The 19,437-nt window shown below is 44.3% G+C and overlaps 1 protein-coding gene across 1 annotated transcript in view; it reads right to left on the bottom strand.

Annotated features, from left to right (window-relative positions):
* Positions 1-2,182: 2,182 nt before the first annotated feature.
* Positions 2,183-19,437, bottom strand: part of ACTG2 (actin, gamma 2, smooth muscle, enteric) — a 27,022-nt gene continuing 9,767 nt past the window's right edge. Inside the window, exons 2-9 of the mRNA XM_005869418.2 lie at positions 18,554-18,715; positions 17,019-17,147; positions 11,630-11,740; positions 11,283-11,367; positions 8,491-8,652; positions 6,783-6,974; positions 4,843-5,024; positions 2,183-2,402 (exon numbers count right to left, since the gene is read on the bottom strand). Of these exons, the coding sequence (XP_005869480.1) occupies positions 2,259-2,402; positions 4,843-5,024; positions 6,783-6,974; positions 8,491-8,652; positions 11,283-11,367; positions 11,630-11,740; positions 17,019-17,147; positions 18,554-18,679 (1,131 nt within the window). The 5' untranslated portion in view covers positions 18,680-18,715 and the 3' untranslated portion in view covers positions 2,183-2,258. The remainder of the gene's footprint in view (positions 2,403-4,842; positions 5,025-6,782; positions 6,975-8,490; positions 8,653-11,282; positions 11,368-11,629; positions 11,741-17,018; positions 17,148-18,553; positions 18,716-19,437) is intronic.

The following is a 19,437-nucleotide window of genomic DNA, read 5'->3' as shown; positions in this document are numbered from 1 at the left end:
TGTGCCCTCAGATAGATACTAGCTAGTCCTCAAGGCCGCAGTGATTCCTCTGCGATCATCTCACAATTCCTTCTAGACCTTCTCTTCCTCAGCTTCTCCCACCTTTGGGTAGTCTCATTCCTAATAACTTTCTTCTTTCTGCAATGCGAATGGTGGCTCTGCTCCTCTGAGTGAACTCTGACTGATACACCTCATCACAGAGGGAGGCATATAGGGGGGTTTGGATTCAGACAGCCAGGGGAGAGGATTAAGAAAGCTAATCCATAGGCAGCTTTTAACACAAGGCATGTCACACAGCCACCCCCCAATAGGCAATGCCCTCAGTGCCTGGGACATAACTTCTATTTATCCTTGGTTGACTTCCTGTTGGATTTCTACTCTCCTCAAGCCATTGTAACCAACCCACTGAAGAATTCTAGGACAGCACTTCTTAAAGTGGAGCAAGACTGGATGGGGAGGGAAGGGAATGACCAATTGGCCTTCCCTTCCTCCCCCATATGGAGACTCCAGCGTTCCCGTCTCTAGCAGGGAGTGTCAGTACTCCACATCTCCGTGGGTCCCTGGCTGCGTGCATGTGCCCTCTATCCTCCTCCCTGTGATTTCTCTCCCAACAACCAGTGCTTGTGGCTTTTCTTCGCAGGACTGCCCTCTGCCTACTGGAGCCCTTTCCCTTCACAAGAGGAAAGCCTGGGACTTTATGTCCAGGGTGTGCCTACCCTGAAAGGTGACTGTGAAAGCCCAGCTCATTGCCTGCAGTCAGGCTTAGACTCCAGAGCTGTCTGGGGACCAGGCCAAAGCTATGCCTCAGAGGTCCCCTGCTGGGCTTCCTCCCCTTTCCTGTCCTGCCTCTTCCATCTGCTCAAGGGTTTCCCCTGCAAGCACTTCCTTAATGAATTATTTGCATGTGAGTCCTTATTTTAGGTTCTGCTTCTGGGAAACCCATAAATCCTCTAGGGGGATTTTGAAAACATGATTGTCCACCTCACCTCCAGAGGGCAAGTGCAGAGATGGTGGAGGAGGGATATCTGACATTGAGGTCCCTGAACTTCTAATGGGGTCCACTGTCTCCAAACAGGTATTTCTGGGAAGCTCGTGGGCCAGGTGAGATCTGCTCAGGAGCATCAGGCGTGGGACTGGGATAGGTGGAGAGAGGGAAGGGTACACCCGGCAGAACTGAGGCTCTTGTTCTGCCATTAACTAGCTGGGTGATAGAGTTAACTAGTAAACTAGTTATAAAATGGGAATGATACTAGTACCTGCCTCATAGGGCTGTGGAGAGGGTTACATGAGGAAATCCATGTAAAGCTAGCTCTTAAACTAGTGCCTAGCATATTGTAAACACTCAATCTATGTTAGCCATTATCCTTATCCCTTATTTTCTCATAGTACTTTATGGGTGCTTCTGTTTCACCTCAAATCATTATCTTATATGTTTGTGTCTGTCTCCCACTTTCTGCAATGAAACCCTGATGGGTAGGAATCATCTTTGTGGGGTATATAAACTTCATGTGGCCTTACCCAGTAATTGTAGATTTATTTACCAAAAATTCAGTAAATACTTGTGAAATTAAATAGAATTGACCAAGGGAGTGGGGAGCAAATGAGAGAGTGAGAACACAAGAGAGAGAGAGAGAGAGAGAGAGAGAGAGAGCGCGCGCACTACTTTCTTGATTAGTAGTTTGGGGCAAAATACAACCTAACCCTCAATGGCAAAAGATCTCACAGAGATTTCAAGCCCACTATAAACTTTCTTCACTTCAATTCAAATAATATTGTGTTTTTGGTCAAATTATGTCACATCCTATAAGCCTGTATTTCTCTGCTCTTGTTCTCTGTGCATCACCCTTGGGTACAAGGACTCACATTTCTGAAAGCCCTTGTTTCTTACCCGCCCCCAACAAGTCATCCAGCCCTCATTCTTACTCATGTTCAAGGAAAAGGAATCAAAGTGGTGTAGTAGGAGTACTAACGCTAGAGTCAGCTACATTTGGATTTTAATCTTGGTTCTGATGATCTTCAACAAGTCCTGAACTTCTCTGAACCTCAGTTTCTTCATCTGTAATATGGAGGCAATAATAGTACCTATCTCACAGGGTTATGTGTGAATTAGAATAAAATGTGAAAAGCCCTCACACTGTGTGCGGGGTTGGAGGGGGCGGGGAAAGAGCTCCACACAGAGAAATCAGGCTTGCAGGTTTTAATGGTTCATGATTTGTAACAGCAGTCTCAAGGAGATCCCCAGAGAATCTGCTCTGACTTTAGAAGCATTTCCTGTGGACAATGGAGGGCCCTGCCTCATCATACTCTGGCTTGCTGATCCACATCTGCTGGAAGGTGGAGAGAGAAGCCAGGATGGAGCCTCCGATCCAGACGGAGTACTTCCGCTCCGGGGGAGCAATGATCTGCAAAGAGCAAACGTGATGAATCACGATCAGTCCCCAAAGGAAGAGGAAGGTGGTCCCGGAATCAGCTCATCAAACTGCCAGGCCACCCCAGAAAAGGATGCCTCCGTGGTCAAAAAAGAAACAGGGTAAACCTCGTGGTTGATTGGATTATTGCTCAAATCTTCACTCCCACCCCTCCATAGGAAGATTGTACTCTTCCACCATGTGACTTCGTGCTCAGCTCTGTATTTGCTTTGGTCAGTGAAATGTTAGCAGACATGGATCTTGAAATGTTCTTCAGGCGTGCACAGGCATACTCTCTTGTGCCTCTGCCATCTTCATGAAAAAAATGTCCCCAAGGAGTTGCCGGCCCTTCAGCCCAAGTCCCATAGTGAGTGAGAGATATAGACCTGACCTGAGCTGGCTGGCCCTACAGAGCTGCCTCGCCAAGCCTGACCTAGATCTGCTGACTCCAAACTGACCTGCAGATGCATGAGCAATAGATGCTAATGGTTATGTGCCCTGTGATTTCATGGTTGCTTGTTACTCAGCAACAGCTGACCAATACCAACATCTACAGGGGCAGTACTGTTCTGTTCTTTCCTGGAATTGAATGCATGAGCAGCTTCCTCCATTTCTGAGTATGAGCCTGTCTACGCAGACCCTTCAACTTCATCTGTCAACAGCCACTTGTACGTGAGAAGTTTTTAAATTCATACATTGTTCATTCTTGTCACTGAGCTTAGCCTTTAGAAATTGGTTGTCCTGGCAAACAACTTTGAACTCCACCTCAAAGTAGATTTAGAAGGACTGCAATTCTTCAACTAATTTCTCAGAATCTGAAGGGTCTAAGAATTCAGTGCTAGAACAAACTAAAAATAAATTGATTTTTTTTGTCTCCTTAAAAGCTCTCTACAGATTTCTTACATTACAGAGATCATAGAATTGAGGAATAAGAATGATCTTTAGAAGTTATCTTATTCAGGCAGACAAAAGTCACCCCATCACGCCTTGAGTAGATACCCCAAGGACTGGCAGAACCACTAAGAAGGTAGCAAATTTTATTGCTGGGCAGTTCTGGTTGTGAGAAAACTCTGGGCTGTCTTGGGTTTGAGGTCCTCAATCTCAGCCCCACCCCCACCCACATCTCTTCTTCCATATCCTTGAGGCTTGCTTCATCTCCCCCAATTCCTCTACACAAATCCTGTTGTCCAACTTGTCTGGGATGTTCACACGTGCACACACACCCCTGAGCACCTTTGCTCATCCTATTTCCCCTCCCTGGAGTGCCTTTTCCCCTTCTCTTGCCTTATTTAAGTTTCCTTTCATGGATTATGTCCACTAATTAGATCCTAGGCCCCTTGAAGGCTGGCACATATTGTTAAACTCAGGGCAGGGGCTCACAAATGGGGACATACATCAAATCACTGGTGCTCGCTTATCACTGTAGGTGGTGGGACTACCTCAGACCTGATGAACTAGAATCTGGGGGTGAGGCTGGGTGTGGTATCCTGACACAGGGTCCTGGTAAAAAGCCCCACGTGGCAGGCCTCAGTAATGTAGCTGTTCCAGTGGCTCCAGCTGAGAAGGGACCACAGGTTCTCACCTGTTTTCTGGTGTCCTACTTTGCTTCCCTGTGCTGAACACCATCTGCTAGGCAGAAGGAAGGTCTGGGCAGCCTTCCTTTGTGAAGAAGGTTCTTAGAATACTGACATAGAGAATATACTTCCTCAGATCAGGCCTACTCCCCAGAGACCAACTTTATTGTGAGACTTTGTAACTTTCAACCTATTTGTTATCTCTATTCTGTTCCCAACTCCTTCTAAACCCATTAGCACCAAAGTTCCTAGAAGCCCTCAAAAAAGGACTCTATTATTGATTGCTTGGGACCAAAGCAGGGAAAAGCAGTAAGACAAGTGGGCTCCCATCCTGCCGAGGCCAAAGAAGTGAGAAGCCCCGGTAAGAAGCAGTGTGGGGAGGGTTATGGCCAAGTTGGGACAAACGGACTATCCAGAAATCAAGGAATGTCCCCGTGAGTTCGAACCAGCAGCCTGCCCCATGGCCAAACTTTCTTTTTAAAACTTTCACCCTCCTTTGGGGTAACACCCAACTCCTTTTTAAAGTTTCTTCCCTTCTATTTCCCTCCTCTTTTATTTTTTTATATCCCTCCGCTTGATTTCTTCCTCAACCAGCTCAATAGTCTCTTCATTCCAAATTCTTTCACCCCCTTCTCATACGACATCATGTGATTATGTTTGAGAGCTCATGCGGAAAGTGTCTCCAACTCATCAGTGCCCAAGGGACATAATCCCCCGAGATGAAATTTGTCCCAGACCAGGATGATGCTGAACCCAGGAGGCCACTGAGCCACAGGCCTGGCAACTGGACTCTGAGCATCTCCCAGGTAGACAGGTCATTGTACAAAGAACGGGATGGAAGGAATTGGGTGAAGACCCACCTTGATCTTCATGGTACTGGGAGCCAGGGCTGTAATCTCCTTCTGCATCCTGTCAGCAATGCCGGGGTACATGGTGGTACCCCCAGAGAGGACATTGTTGGCATATAAGTCCTTGCGGATGTCGATGTCACACTTCATGATGGAATTGTAGGTTGTTTCATGAATCCCGGCAGACTCCATGCCTAGTAGAGATCACGGTCTCTAGTTAACATTCATCACTCATAAACACCCTCACTTTCAGCTCCTCAAGTGACCCCCTTCTGTGGTTGCAATTAATGGTAGTTCAGGTCCTTATTTACCTCCCAAATGTATTAAGATCAGACCCTCTAACTAGTCATCACCCTGCCTTTAGTTTCCTTCTGTTTGATGGATCTTTCACATTGTTGCCTGAGATATATTTCTAAAGGAACACTTTCATTGCATCATCTTTTTTCACAGCTTTATTGAGATATAATTCACTTGCCATTATATCTACCCTTTTTGAAGTGTACAGTTTAGTAGTTTCTAGTATAATCACAGAGTTGTGCAACTATTGCCACAATGTAATTTTAGAACATTTTTAACACCCTCCCCCGACCCCCCGCCAAAAGAAACCCCATACCCATTAGCAGACAGATGCTCCCCATTTTCCCTTTTACCCTTCCCCAGTTCTAGGCAGCCACTAATTTACTCCCTGTCTCTATAGATTTCCCATATCATATAAATGGACTCATACACTATATGACCTTTTGTGTCTGGCTTGTTTCACTTAACATGTTTTCAAGTGCATCCATGTTACAGCTTGTGTCAGTACTTTATTCTCTTTTATATTCCATTGTGTACATGTACCCATCATATCAGCTTTGATAGCCCTCCGTTGCCCACAGGTTGACATTTAGCTAACTTAGCCTGGCACAGGGATCTTCCTACATGCCAAACCAGCTCACGCCTACCTACCTGGCCTCCCACCTCTAGTCTTTTGTTCTTATGATATAATTTCACATAGTAGATAGAAGAATCTTCCTAAAATACAAACCTGACCTTGCTACTGCTGCCTAAAAGCTTTCAGGAGATCTCCATTGCTGATATGATTAACCCCCACATTCTTAGCGTGGTCCAGCCATTCTCTCCATTCTCCCCTGTGTGAAAACATACAACAGGCATGCATACACACATGCGCACACGCACACGCACACACACACACACACAGAATTCGTCCATCATGTCCCAAATAGAACATGACCTTTCACACCTCCATGCCTTTGCACATACCACACAATTGGTATTGTATGTCATTCCCTATTCTGCACTCCTTCCATCCCTGGATACCATAAAATGATACTCTTTCTTCAAGGTTCTGTCCAAATACTCACCTTCTCTAAAAAGTCTTCCCTGGTTTCTTAGGCCTATAGCACTCTGTCCAGTTTGCTATCTACCACTACACTGTATATCAACATTTGCTTACAGGCCCACCTCTTCTTATACACTCCTCAGCAAAGAGTTGTCCTTGTGTTATTCTTTCATTTAATCCTTGTTACAACCCTACTTAGTAGGTACTATCATTATTTCCACTTTACAGATAAAGTTACTGAAGTTTGAAGATGGTAACATGTCCAAGGTTAAAACCAGGTCTGCCCCAAGCCCATCCTGTTTACTACTATAAATTTCAACCTCATGACCTAAATGCTGAGCGGTCCAAGAAGTGTTTTGTTTATTAACCTCATTCTTAGTTTCATATTATGTCCCCTCTCCTGCTTTGCCTTTATCTTGATTTCCTTTTATTTAAAATTAGATTTTACCTAGCTGTATTGTTTATGTATTTTGGGCACTTCCTGGAAAAATATGGGCTATGTATGAACAATAAACAAAGAGTGCGTGACTCCTGGTGTTTCTCTTTCCATCCCGCGCCCACCCCTCCACCCTGCCCTCCTGATTGGCAGGGACTGTGGGCAGCGCCTCACCGATGAAGGAAGGCTGGAAGAGGGTCTCGGGGCAGCGGAAGCGCTCATTGCCAATGGTGATGACCTGCCCATCAGGCAGCTCGTAGCTCTTCTCCAGGGAGGAGGAGGAGGCCGCCGTGGCCATCTCGTTCTCAAAATCTAGGGCCACGTAGCACAGCTTCTCCTTGATGTCTCTCACGATTTCTCGCTCAGCTGGAAGCAGAAATGACAGAAAGTAGGTACTCAGCTCTTTGGATTCAGTCTTAGGATGAAAGTTAATTTTTTTATTCCTCTTCCTAAAGTGGGAGTTCAAAGTTTTGATTCCCAAGCAAAATGTTGCATGGGCTTTTCACCTTGCTGTCTTCGCTCTGCCCTGACAGCGCTGCAGGCCTTCCTGAGGGCCTTGCAGGACACACCTCTGGTCTAGATGTAGGCTTATACGTTGTGATCTTACAGAATCTAGGAAGGCCCCTACCTAAATACTCTCTTTCCCAGGGTGGCCCCTGAGGCATGATACCTTCCCCTTAGATATTCAGACCTTATTTGTCCCAGATGAACTGTAAGTGCCCCTAGTTAATGACATGCATCCCCAGATCTTACTACCATTCAGCATTACTGAAAACGAGCTCTGACCCTGGTGTGGACATGGACAGAGGTAGCAGGTCCCTGGGAAGAAGGTGTGCTGTGAAAGGGCACTTAAGGAGGGCTCAGGGAGTGCTGCTTAGGATAAGTAGGTCTAAGCGTTGTTTTCCCCCCAAGGGTGTACTGGTTGGGAACCTTTCTCTTAAATCAGGTTGCCTTAACTATCTATCCGGTCTTGTTCATTGCCAATGGTGATGACCTGCCCATCAGGCAGCTCATAGCTCTTCTCCAGGGAGGAGGAGGAGGCCGCCGTAGCCATCTCGTTCTCAAAATCTAGGGCCACGTAGCACAGCTTCTCCTTGATGTCTCTCACGATTTCTCGCTCAGCTGGAAGCAGAAATGACAGAAAGTAGGTACTCAGCTCTTTGGATTCAGTCTTAGGATGAAAGTTAATTTTTTTATTCCTCTTCCTAAAGTGGGAGTTCAAAGTTTTGATTCCCAAGCAAAATGTTGCATGGGCTTTTCACCTTGCTGTCTTCGCTCTGCCCTGACAGCGCTGCAGGCCTTCCTGAGGGCCTTGCAGGACACACCTCTGGTCTAGATGTAGGCTTATACGTTGTGATCTTACAGAATCTAGGAAGGCCCCTACCTAAATACTCTCTTTCCCAGGGTGGCCCCTGAGGCATGATACCTTCCCCTTAGATATTCAGACCTTATTTGTCCCAGATGAACTGTAAGTGCCCCTAGTTAATGACATGCATCCCCAGATCTTACTACCATTCAGCATTACTGAAAACGAGCTCTGACCCTGGTGTGGACATGGACAGAGGTAGCAGGTCCCTGGGAAGAAGGGGTGCTGTGAAAGGGCACTTAAGGGGGACTCAGGGAGGGCTCTTAGGATAAGTAGGTCTAAGCGTTGTTTCCCTCCCCAGGGTGTACTGGTTGGGAACCTTTCTCTTAAATAAGGTTGCCTTGACTATCTGGTCTTGCCCAGAGGCCCAGCCTCTGGCTACGTAGAGCCTCCCTATCTACCCCAAGATAGTCTGAGGACACATAGCCACAGACTTCTCACCAGGCCTGGGAACTTCTGGTCCTAGATCAGATTTGGTTTTGAGCTGAGCTCAGAATCAGGAAAGGGGCTGGATACCTGTGGTCACAAAGGAATAGCCTCTCTCTGTGAGGATCTTCATGAGGTAGTCCGTGAGGTCGCGGCCTGCCAGGTCAAGGCGCATGATGGCGTGAGGCAGTGCGTAGCCCTCATAGATGGGGACATTGTGGGTGACGCCATCCCCTGAATCCAGGACGATGCCTATAGACAGAGGGGATAGGACCTGTTAAAACTTTTCTTGTCTTTCATCTGTCTCTTTCTGGGACCATTTACCCATGATTTTCAATGACCATGTTTTTCTTTAGTAGCTGAGAAAATTCACCCACCATAAGAACAATCAATCATATTTTTGTGTGCACATCAATTTATTCTCCCAAATGAGACTATAGCCTATGGAAAGCAAGTAGAAGGTCTCCTCTTCTTGTATTCCTTGAAACACTTTTATGACAATGCACACTTGTCAATTTGCATCTAGACTGCACACTCTTTAATTGAGACTGGGTAATTTGTACATCTTTCAGGCATCAAACTAACACATATGCACAAGCAATTAGCATCTTAGATCTCATAGGAACTATAAAAGCCATTTGAAAAAAATAAAATTCTCTACTAATAAAATTTTTTAGCAAACCATGAAGGGAAATAAGCTTTCTCAGCATAAGTAATCTCACTTGATCCTACAGCCACATCATAATTGATGGGGCAACCTTATAATAGCATTATTTTATTATTATTTACTATTGTCCTGGGTGCTTTAGCCAATGCAATAAAACACAAAATGGAAATAAGAGGTATTATTATAAAAAAGAAACAAAATTGTCATTATTTGAAGATGATGTGGTTGTATACTTAGAAGAGAATCGACTGAAAAATGATTAGAGCAAATAAGATGGTTTAGTAAGGGCCAGAAGTAAAATAAATATCCAGGGATCAATAGCTTACTCTTATACAAGATGTTCATCACAGCATATCTTATATTAAACAAGAAAAATTAGAGACAATGTAAAGGCCCAGCAATAGACAAATGGTAAAATAAGTAAATAAATAATGGAGTCATCATACAATGGCTTCCAGGTAGCCATTAGACATGATGCCTACAACAAAATCAAGTGCAAAGCACAGGGTACAAAACTGTATATATCCGTACTTCCCTATTACTGTCCTTATCCCCTGTAGTGAAATTATTGCTTACTCCGTCTCTTCCCCACTAGACTGTTAGCTCCACAACAGCAGGATCTGCCTTGTTTGTCAGTGGTGCAATGTTTGCACATGGTAGGCAGGATTGGAAAATATCTGATGGTGCATGAATGAATGAATGAATGAATGAACATATCCATGAATACATGAATGAATATTAGTAAGGGAAAAAACCCAACCCAACCAAACAAAAGACCACAGAAAAGAATACATGAGTGAATGTGTGAATGATATTCAAGCTGTCAAGTCCCTATTAAAAACTGTTTCATTGTTAAGCCCCCTCTGTTTCCCTGAGCACCTTTCTACACCAAGGATACTTGCACAGTTTTTGCTATTCCTGCTTCATGAGCAGAAACATCCCAGTATTGTTGGGAAGTGTGTATACGCTCCCAGGCTGACTGCTGTGAGGGATGGGCCCTTGCTGGGTATACCGGTCACGGCTGTTCATTGAACCCTTTCCATCTGTACTGGCACACTCCCTTCCACATGGGCTTCCCGTCTGTTAGCCCCGGGCAAGGTTTCCCCTGGATTTTGGCTGTCGCTTTGATACTTCGTTCATCACAGCATATCTTATATTAAACAAGAAAAATTAGAGACAATGTAAAGGCCCAGCAATAGACAAATGGTAAAATAAGTAAATAAATAATGGAGTCATCATACAATGGCTTCCAGGTAGCCATTAGACATGATGCCTACAACAAAATCAAGTGCAAAGCACAGGGTACAAAACTGTATATACCCGTACTTCCCTATTACTGTCCTTATCACCTGTAGTGAAATTATTGCTTACTCCTTCCCCACTAGACTGTTAGCTCCACAACAGCAGGATCTGCCTTGTTTGTCAGTGGTGCAATGTTTGCACATGGTAGGCAGGATTGGAAAATATCTGATGATGCATGAATGAATGAATGAATGAATGAACATATCCATGAATACATGAATGAACATTAGTAAGGGAAAAAACCCAACCCAACCAAACAAGAGACCACAGAAAAAAATACATGTGTGAATGATATTTAAGCTGTCAAGTCCCTATTAAAAACTGTTTTATTTTTAAGCCCCCTCTGTTTCCCTGAGCACCTTTCTCACCAAGGATACTTGCATATCCGTCATCACGTTTTTGCTATTCCTGCTTCATGAGCAGAAACATCCCAGTATTGTTGGGAAGTGTGTATACGCTCCCAGGCTGACTGCTGTGAGGGATGGGCCCTTGCTGGGTATACCGGTCACGGCTGTTCATTGAACCCTTTCCATCTGTACTGGCACACTCCCTTCCACATGGGCTTCCCGTCTGTTAGCCCCGGGCAAGGTTTCCCCTGGATTTTGGCTGTCGCTTTGATACTTCTGAGCAGGAACCTCTATCCCTTCCTCCCTCTAAAGCAGTGATTCTCAACCTTCTGGCCCTTTAAATACAGTTCCTCATGTTGTGACCCAACCATAAAATTATTTTCGTTGCTACTTCATAACTGTATGTTGCTACTGTTATGAATCATCATGTAAATATCTGATATGCAGGATGGTCTTAGGCGACCCCTGTGAAAGGGTCGTTCGACCGCCAAAGGGGTCGCGACCCACAGGTTGAGAACCGCTGCTCTAAAGTCAGAAAGGGCGCAATTACAATCAGGGCGACTCACCTGTTGTGCGGCCAGAGGCATAGAGGGAGAGCACAGCTTGAATGGCGACGTACATGGCAGGGACATTGAAGGTTTCAAACATGATCTGAAAGGACAATGCAGAATTAGACACTGTCTGGCAGAAATCACAGCACCTCTGGGCCCAAAGAATGGTTTGGAATCTTTTTTAAGGGCAGGAAATATGCCTATTTACCCTACTCCCACCTCCCATAGGGCCTGGCATGGACTATGCACAGGACAGGCTCTCAAAGAATTCTGTTGCCCTGATGTGTGAACGGGAGAAAGGATCATGTGTAGCATCCACGTTCCATTCTTGTGCCAGTGCTCAGGTCTGGCTGGTCTCTTACCTGGGTCATCTTCTCCCTGTTGGCCTTGGGATTTAGGGGTGCCTCCGTGAGCAGGGTGGGGTGCTCTTCAGGTGCTACCCGCAGCTCATTGTAGAAGGAGTGGTGCCAGATCTGTTTGGGACAAAAGTCAGATGAGTCCAGCAGACTCCCAGTGGGCTGGAAAACTGCAACTGACATGCTGTGCTGAGGGAGTATGGCTCCGCGTTCTTGGATCTGGAGAGAACGGTCAGCCCTGGGGAGTTCTGATTGAAATTTAGAGGTTATATTGCTTCTCAACAGGGCCCCAGACAGGACTGGGATCTGGGGCCATTCATTATACTTAGCATGTCGATTATGTCCCTCTGAATGCCTTTCTCTCCCCTGTTTTGTGCCTTGGGGGGCCAGGCCCACTGCATCTCTGTGTTCCTTGCTTTTTGGCTTCTGCCTATGTTTGGCTTATAGAAGATACCAGCAAGAGGTTGGAGAGGGAAGGAGTGTGTTGCTCCCGGGTACAGTGTGGCCTCTCATGACCACAGCTCCTGTTGCGTGGCCCCTCTTTCAGGGCTCCAGCTCTCACGAAGTTTTACTGGCCTTGCTCTCCCTACGCGCCTCCTACCCCCCTCACCCCCAGCATTAGGGGAGAAAGAGCTTCCCTCTGCTGCTAGTACTTGGGTGCCTCAACATCCCTTTCTGGTTCCCTTTCTGTGCACATCTCTGTAAGCAGCCCTTCCTTAAATTAACTCTCAAGCCCCAACTGGGAGTATGCTGTCTCCTGCTGGGAAACTGACAGACATGCTTGGACCTTCCTTGTATATTGTGACCCGGCTGGCACTTTAGAGCAGGGTCTCCCAACCTTGGCACTTTACTTTAGGTTGGACACTCCTTGTTGCAGGGGCTGACCTGTGCGTTACAGGATGTTTAGCAGCATCCCTGGCATCCACCCACCAGATGCCAGGAGCATCTCTTTATCTTGAAACAGGCAAACATGTCTCCCGACATAGCCAAAGGCCCCCTGGGAGGCAAGTCGCTCAGTGGAGAACCCCGGTTCCAAAGGAAGCTATTTCTCTCTGTGTCTAGGTCCCTCTTCCGTGATCCAGACCCACAAAACAGGAGTTTTTTATTTCTTCATTTCAGAGAGATTTCATGTTTAATTTCAGAGGCATTTGGCAAAGAGTGCCAGGGGCCTAAGGCCTGGATTTTCTCAGAGATGGGGCACAGGGTCATTGGATTCCACTGTGCCCACATATTGACGAGCCACTGGCTTTGTGCCAGGACGATGCTAAAGGTAAGGAGTGCAGATATGAACCAGACATGGCCCCTAGATTTTAGTTTCAAGAGAGGAGAAAGACAGGCAAAAAAGACAAAAGACAAAGACACCCACATTTTAAGTGAAGAATGAGGCAGAGGCAGTTCAATATGAGGGTTTAGGTGGGCCCTGAAGGCAAAGGAAGTCTGCAGAGGCGGAGAAGGGCACCCAAGGCAGAGGGAATGGCACAAGCAGAGGCCCACGTCTCACAGTGACACAGAGCAGGTGGCAATCAGTCTGAATGAGGTGATGTCAGCATTTCTTCTAATGTGGTCCCCAGATGCCTTCTATCAGCGTTATCTGGGATAGCTGTTACAGGTGCAGGTTCCTAGGCATATCTCAGACCCATGACGCACAGTCTTTAAAGTACATTATTAAAAAAAAAATTGGCTTTGCAAAACATCCTGTAATGCAAACATCTGCACTTCATTTTATTTCAATTTTTTTGGAGTTTTTATAATGTACTTTAAAAACAAAAGACACCAATAATGTTAAAATTAGAAAAAAAATTTAAGAGGAATAAAAATCTCCCATATTTTAACAAAAAATTGACTTTTTTCTTCTTCCTAACCTTTCACTCTTATCAATTTTCAAATTTATCACTATCACCATTTACTTATTTCATATACTTTGTTTTATTTACTATTATTATAATACTTTCATATTCAGTTTTGTTTCTTGCCACTTTTCAGTTAATACACTATAAATAATTTTTTTTCATAGTAAATATTTATTTTTAATACATTGAACACTTATATTTTATTTTTTATTTTATTTTTTTTAAATAAGCAGTAATGTGGTCATTAACAGTTGAACACTTATTTTTTAATGCTTAAACAATATTGCATCATATACCATCATATATTTAATCATATTACTATTCATATGGTATCTTGCATTTTTATCTATAAATAATCCTGTGATAGCTATGTTTGTGCATATTACATTTTCTTTTTTCTATTCAGGTTGTTTTCCAAAGAAAAGAATTCTAACTGTGGAATTAGTGGCCTAAAGAGTATGGCAATTGGAAGACTTTTTTTATTTTTACTACCAACAAAGAGGCTAAGTTACAGAATAAGAAAGTGCCCATCTTACCCTAACCTGCATCCAGTGCTCTCACTCTTAAAATAGGAAATAATTTGATAGATAAAAATAATATCTAGTTTCACTTTGAAATTTTTTATTTGTTTCAGATGAGTTTAAACTTTTTCAGATTTGCAACTTTTTATAATTTTCATTTGGGAAAGTATCTGTTCACATCCCTTGTTTATCTGCCTGGTGGACTTTGTATCTATAATCACCAATTTGCACTACCTGTTTATATTGCACTTGTGAATGTTTTTTTCGCAATTCGTTGCTTACCTTTTAAATTTGGCTTTATTTTTGACATGCTAGAAGTATGAGTTTTAAGAAATCAGATTTGTCATTCTTTTTTTCTATGACTTCTTACACCAGAAATTTGATACTCACACTTATTATATTGTATTTTTTTATCATTTGAGTTTTTATATTTAACTTTTATATTCAATTGATATGTGTTTGGTGAAATAGAATGAAGTAAGGGCAATAAACAAAAATACCTCACCTCTCAAATAAGTAATCAGTTGTCCCAGAATAATTTACTGAGTAAATCCTTTTCTGGTATTGCAAGTTTCATTGATCATACATTTTCTCTTTACCTTTGTGCTGGTACCAAATTGTTTTAATTTTTAGAACTCTATATTATATTTTAATATTTGGATATGGCAAGTCTCCTGTTACAGTTTTTCTTATTAATTTTGTTCTTACAAATTTTGCCTTATTTCTTTCTTCAAACATACTTTATGATTATCTTGCATAATTAAAAAGCATGCTTTCTTTTTAGTCAAACTGATAGAAGCAGAGAGTAGAATAGTGGTTACTAGGAGGTTGGGGGGTGGGGGTGATGGGGAGATGTTGGTCAAGGGGAGCAAAGTCTCAGTTATGTAGGCTAAGTAAATTCTGGAGACTTAGTGTACAGCATGTGGACTATAGGTAACAGCACTGTATTGTACACTTAAAAGTTGCCAAGAAAGTAAGTCCAAGTGCTCTCACTACGAGGAAAAAACACCTATGTGAGGTGACAGGTATGTTAATTGACTTGAATGTGATGACTGTTATACAATGTATATCACATCATCAAATTGTATACCTTAAATGTATACAATTTAAAAATTGTGAGATTTTTATTGGAATGGCAATGAGCCCATAAATTAATTTTAGAAGATTTGACAGCTTTACCTTATTCTGTTTTTAAAAATATGTTTTTATTGATTTTAGAGAGAGAGAAACATCCATTGGCTGCCTCCTGCACACCCCCTACTGGGGACTGAGCCTGCAACCCGGGCATGTGCTCTGACCAGGAATCAAACCAGCAACCTTTTGGTGCACAGGACGATGCCCAAGCAACTGAGCCACACAGGCTAGGTCCGTTTTTCTTCTAAGACACATACTATATTTTTAGTAGTTTATTTAAAGAGTTCATATTGTTGCCCTGGACAGTGTGGCTGAGCATTGTCTCTGCTCCCACGCCCCACCCCGCACCAAAGGGTAGTGGGTTTGATTCCCCATCAAGGGCATGTACCTGGCTTGTGGGTTCACTCCCTGCTCGCCAGTCAGGGCTTGTGTGGGAATCAACTAATCGCTGTGTCTCTCTCACATTGATGGTTTTTTTCTCTCTCTCTCACCCCTCCTCCCTCCCACTGTCTCTGAGAAAGCAATGGGGAAAAAACATCCTCTGGTGAGGATTAACAACAACAAGCTCCCTGCTCGCCAGTCAGGGCTTGTGTGGGAATCAACCAATCGCTGTGTCTCTCTCACATTGATGATTTTTTTCTCTCTCTCTCACCCCTCCTCCCTCCCACTCTCTCTGAGAAAGCAATGGGGGAAAACATCCTCTGGTGAGGATTAACAACAACAAAAAAGAGTTCATATTGTTACTACTACGAGTAAAATGTTTTTGTCTGTTATGTTTTTGATTTATATATTGTTAGGTATACACAAATAGTATGTGCCATTTATTGAGCATTCAGTATGTTTCCTACCTTGGGGTTATACTAAGTATTCACCTAATTCAATCTCCCGAGCAGCCTAAGGAAGAAAGTATTTTTATCTCCACAAATGAGGAAACTGAGCCTTAAGGGACGGATTTGCTCCCGGATCTCCCTGTCCCTGTCTGTGTTCTTAATGGTTCCACTGTGTGAAGCAAAAGCTATTGTGTTTTATCTATTTATCTCACATCCAGAGTGACTGAATCTAGGATCTGGAGAAATGTACAGTGAATTACAGATTTCAAATCAACATTCTTTATTCCCAGTGGCAGCCTGCTCAATACGCCCTCTATTACATTTCAAAAGGCAGTCAGTGCAAAACAAGAACTCTCAGACAACTGTCAGCAGAATTTATCAAAGGAATATTAAAAAGGTTCTATTAGCATTTTGCACACATGATTTTGTGATCACAGACTACATTTTAAAAAGTCCTCCTTCCCCACACCTTCTTACACACACAAAGGGCCTCTAAAGCCCCCGAGAGAATCTTACCTAAGATTTTCATTAGAGAATCATCATCATCATATAGCAGCAGTGCACCTATCTGAGGTGGTGGCAGGGAATATTAGAAGGAGGCAGCATTAGCATTGGAAGGAAGGAGGAAGCGCTGGTGCAGAGTGAAGGCTGCGTGAGGGATGGAGCTGGGAATTCGGCAGGACCAGGCAGGTCCTCAGATGACAGACAGGAAGTTGGTGACCTTCTCTTGGTGAGTGAGGAGCTCCTGGAGATTCCTGAGGAGGCGAACGACAGGATCTGACCTGCTTTTAGAAAGAGAAGCTGTGCAGCCGTGTAGAGAATTAATTGGGTGAGTGAGACACCCAGTCAAAGGAACCAGTCAGGAAGCCATGGCAATAGTCCTGTGGGAGATGTCAGCATCCCTGGTTGGGTGTGGCCATGGGGATGGACAGGAAGGAAGGGCGGCTGTGAGAAGCATTTTAGAGGGAGAGTTGACAGGGCACAGAGGACTGTGAGATCCGAGGGTCACGGTGATGTCTTATCATTAGATGAGCACCCTAAAGGGCGAGTTCACCAGTACCTTCTCCATGTCGTCCCAGTTGGTGATGATGCCGTGCTCAATGGGGTACTTGAGAGTCAGGATCCCTCGCTTGCTCTGAGCCTCATCCCCCACGTAGCTGTCTTTCTGGCCCATCCCCACCATTACACCCTGCAACACAGAAGAGGACGGATGTGAGCTGCCTGAGGGCTCCCCTCAGAGGGACTCAGTCATCAGAGGGTTTCTGAAGAAAGATGAAGGTAGGAAAATGTCCTTCTTCCCCAGGAAACAGAACAGCAGGCGATAAGGTGAGGCAGACACCAGAGAATGAGGAAGACAAGGAGAGAAGGTGGAGGGTTTCTTGTGAGCTTGTCTCTCTTTTTTCTCCTAAGACCATGTCATTTTCTGAGAGCAGAGTTCCTCCACACACTTCCTTACCTTATTCACACACAACACACACACACACACACACACACACACACGTACTTGTCCTCCTCAAATACCCTACGCTTACACTTTAAACCTCCAAATTTTTGCTTCTGGTGTGTGTGCTCTCCACATGCTGAAATCCTCCTTAGCCTCAGTTATCCCTTTTTCTTTTATTTATTTTTTTAAAATATATCTTTATTGATTTTAGAGAGGAAGGGAGAGAAAGAGAGAGATAGAAACATCAATGATGAGAGAAAGCATTGATTAGCTGCCTCCTGCACTCCCCGTACTGGGGATCAAGCCTGCAACCTGGGCATGTGCCTCAACCAGGAAAATGACCTCCTGGTTCATAGGTTTATGCTCAACCACTGAGCCACGCTGGCCAGGCAGTTGTCCCTTTTTGTAGAAAGTCTTCTCCTTCCCTTGTTCCTCCATTTATATTTTTAAAAATTATTAAATGTAGAGAGAAAGAGGACGAGAGAGAGAGAGAGAGAGAGAGAGAGAGAGAGAGAGAGAGACATAAATTTGTTGTTCTTATTTATGGTTGATTCTTGTATGTGCTTTGCCGGGGATTGAACCTGCAACCTTGCCGTGCTTAATGGGGTATTTGAGAGTCAGGATCGGACAACACTCTAACCAACAGAGCTACTGGCCAGGCCTCTATTTAGATTTAATTTCTCCCTCTCCTGATGAAATATCTTGCCTCTATTTCAGCCTGTGATCTCAAATTAGTTGTGGGTGTATCTTCATGGAGTATACATTTCTTTTTTTTCAGTTTTTTTTTAATTTCAAGAAAATTATTTTAAATGAGTATACATTTCTTAAAGGCAAGGGGTTTAATTGCATTTTTTAAAAGGTTTCTTCCAAACTTAGCAACCCCAAAGACTTAAGCCAGACATAATGTCATCAGTGCATGCCTGACAGATGTTTTTGTTCTGCATATTTCTATTTACAGGGTCCTGTTCTCTTAGTTAATCAGAAGAGAGAACCCCCCCCTCAATACACATACACATACCCTCTCACACACACACTCATCCTCGCTCAGTCACACACACACACACACACACACACACACACCTCAGCATAGTCCCCACAATGCAGTGCTTCCTCCTAATGCCTCAAAGCCTTGTGTCCAGACGAGCACACACCTGGTGGCGAGGGCGGCCCACGATGGAAGGGAAAACGGCTCGGGGGGCGTCATCTCCTGCGAAGCCAGCCTTGCACAGGCCAGAGCCGTTGTCACACACGAGGGCAGTGGTCTCCTCTTCACACATGGTGAGTGTGGTCAAGTGAACCGGGGGCTGGAGCACCTTTGGGGTTGAGGGAGAAGAGAACTAGTCAACGGAGGGTCAAAAACATGTCGGAGACGGTCTTCTTGACTTTGGGGCCTGAGCCCACCGGCAGCCAGGGCCCAGTTCCAGGAGGCACCGTGTGGACCTGGCCTCTCAGTCCCTGGCAATCGGGCCCCTTCCCTCTCCCCTGCTGACGTGGGCTGAGTTGTGTATCCCAAGTTCATATGTTGAAGTCCTAACCTCCAGGCAGAGTGTGAGTGTGTTTGGGGACAGGGCCTTTAAAGACGTAAGTAAGGTAAAATGAGGTCATGAATCCAATATGATGGTGTCCGATATAACTAACCCGATAGGATGGGTGTGTTTACAAGAAGAGGACACTGGGACAGAGACATGCAGAGGGGAGACTGTGAAGAGGCCCGAGAGGGCAGCCGTCTCCAAGCCAAGGAGAGAGGCCTCAAAAGAAACCAATCCCGCCAACACCTCGATCTCGGGCTTCAAACCTTGAGAACTGTGAAAAAATAAATTTCTGTGGTGTAAGCCACCCAGTCAGTGATAGTTTGTTATGGCAATCTTAGCAAACTCAGCTACCGGCCTCTTAAAAACCCCAAAGGGCTACAAAGCTATAATCCACTGGAGAGAATCTTAAAGGACTTGAAGGTTAGGAAAGGAGTTGAAAAAATGTGCAGCACATATAACAACGGATTATTATTATTTTTATATATGTATATATTATATAAATA

The sequence above is a fragment of the Myotis brandtii genome, unplaced genomic scaffold (assembly GCF_000412655.1).
Source record: "Myotis brandtii unplaced genomic scaffold, ASM41265v1 scaffold294, whole genome shotgun sequence".
In the NCBI taxonomy this organism is placed as follows: domain Eukaryota; kingdom Metazoa; phylum Chordata; class Mammalia; order Chiroptera; family Vespertilionidae; genus Myotis; species Myotis brandtii.
Note: the sequence above shows the minus strand (reverse complement) of the source record. Positions and strands in the feature narration are given on the sequence as shown.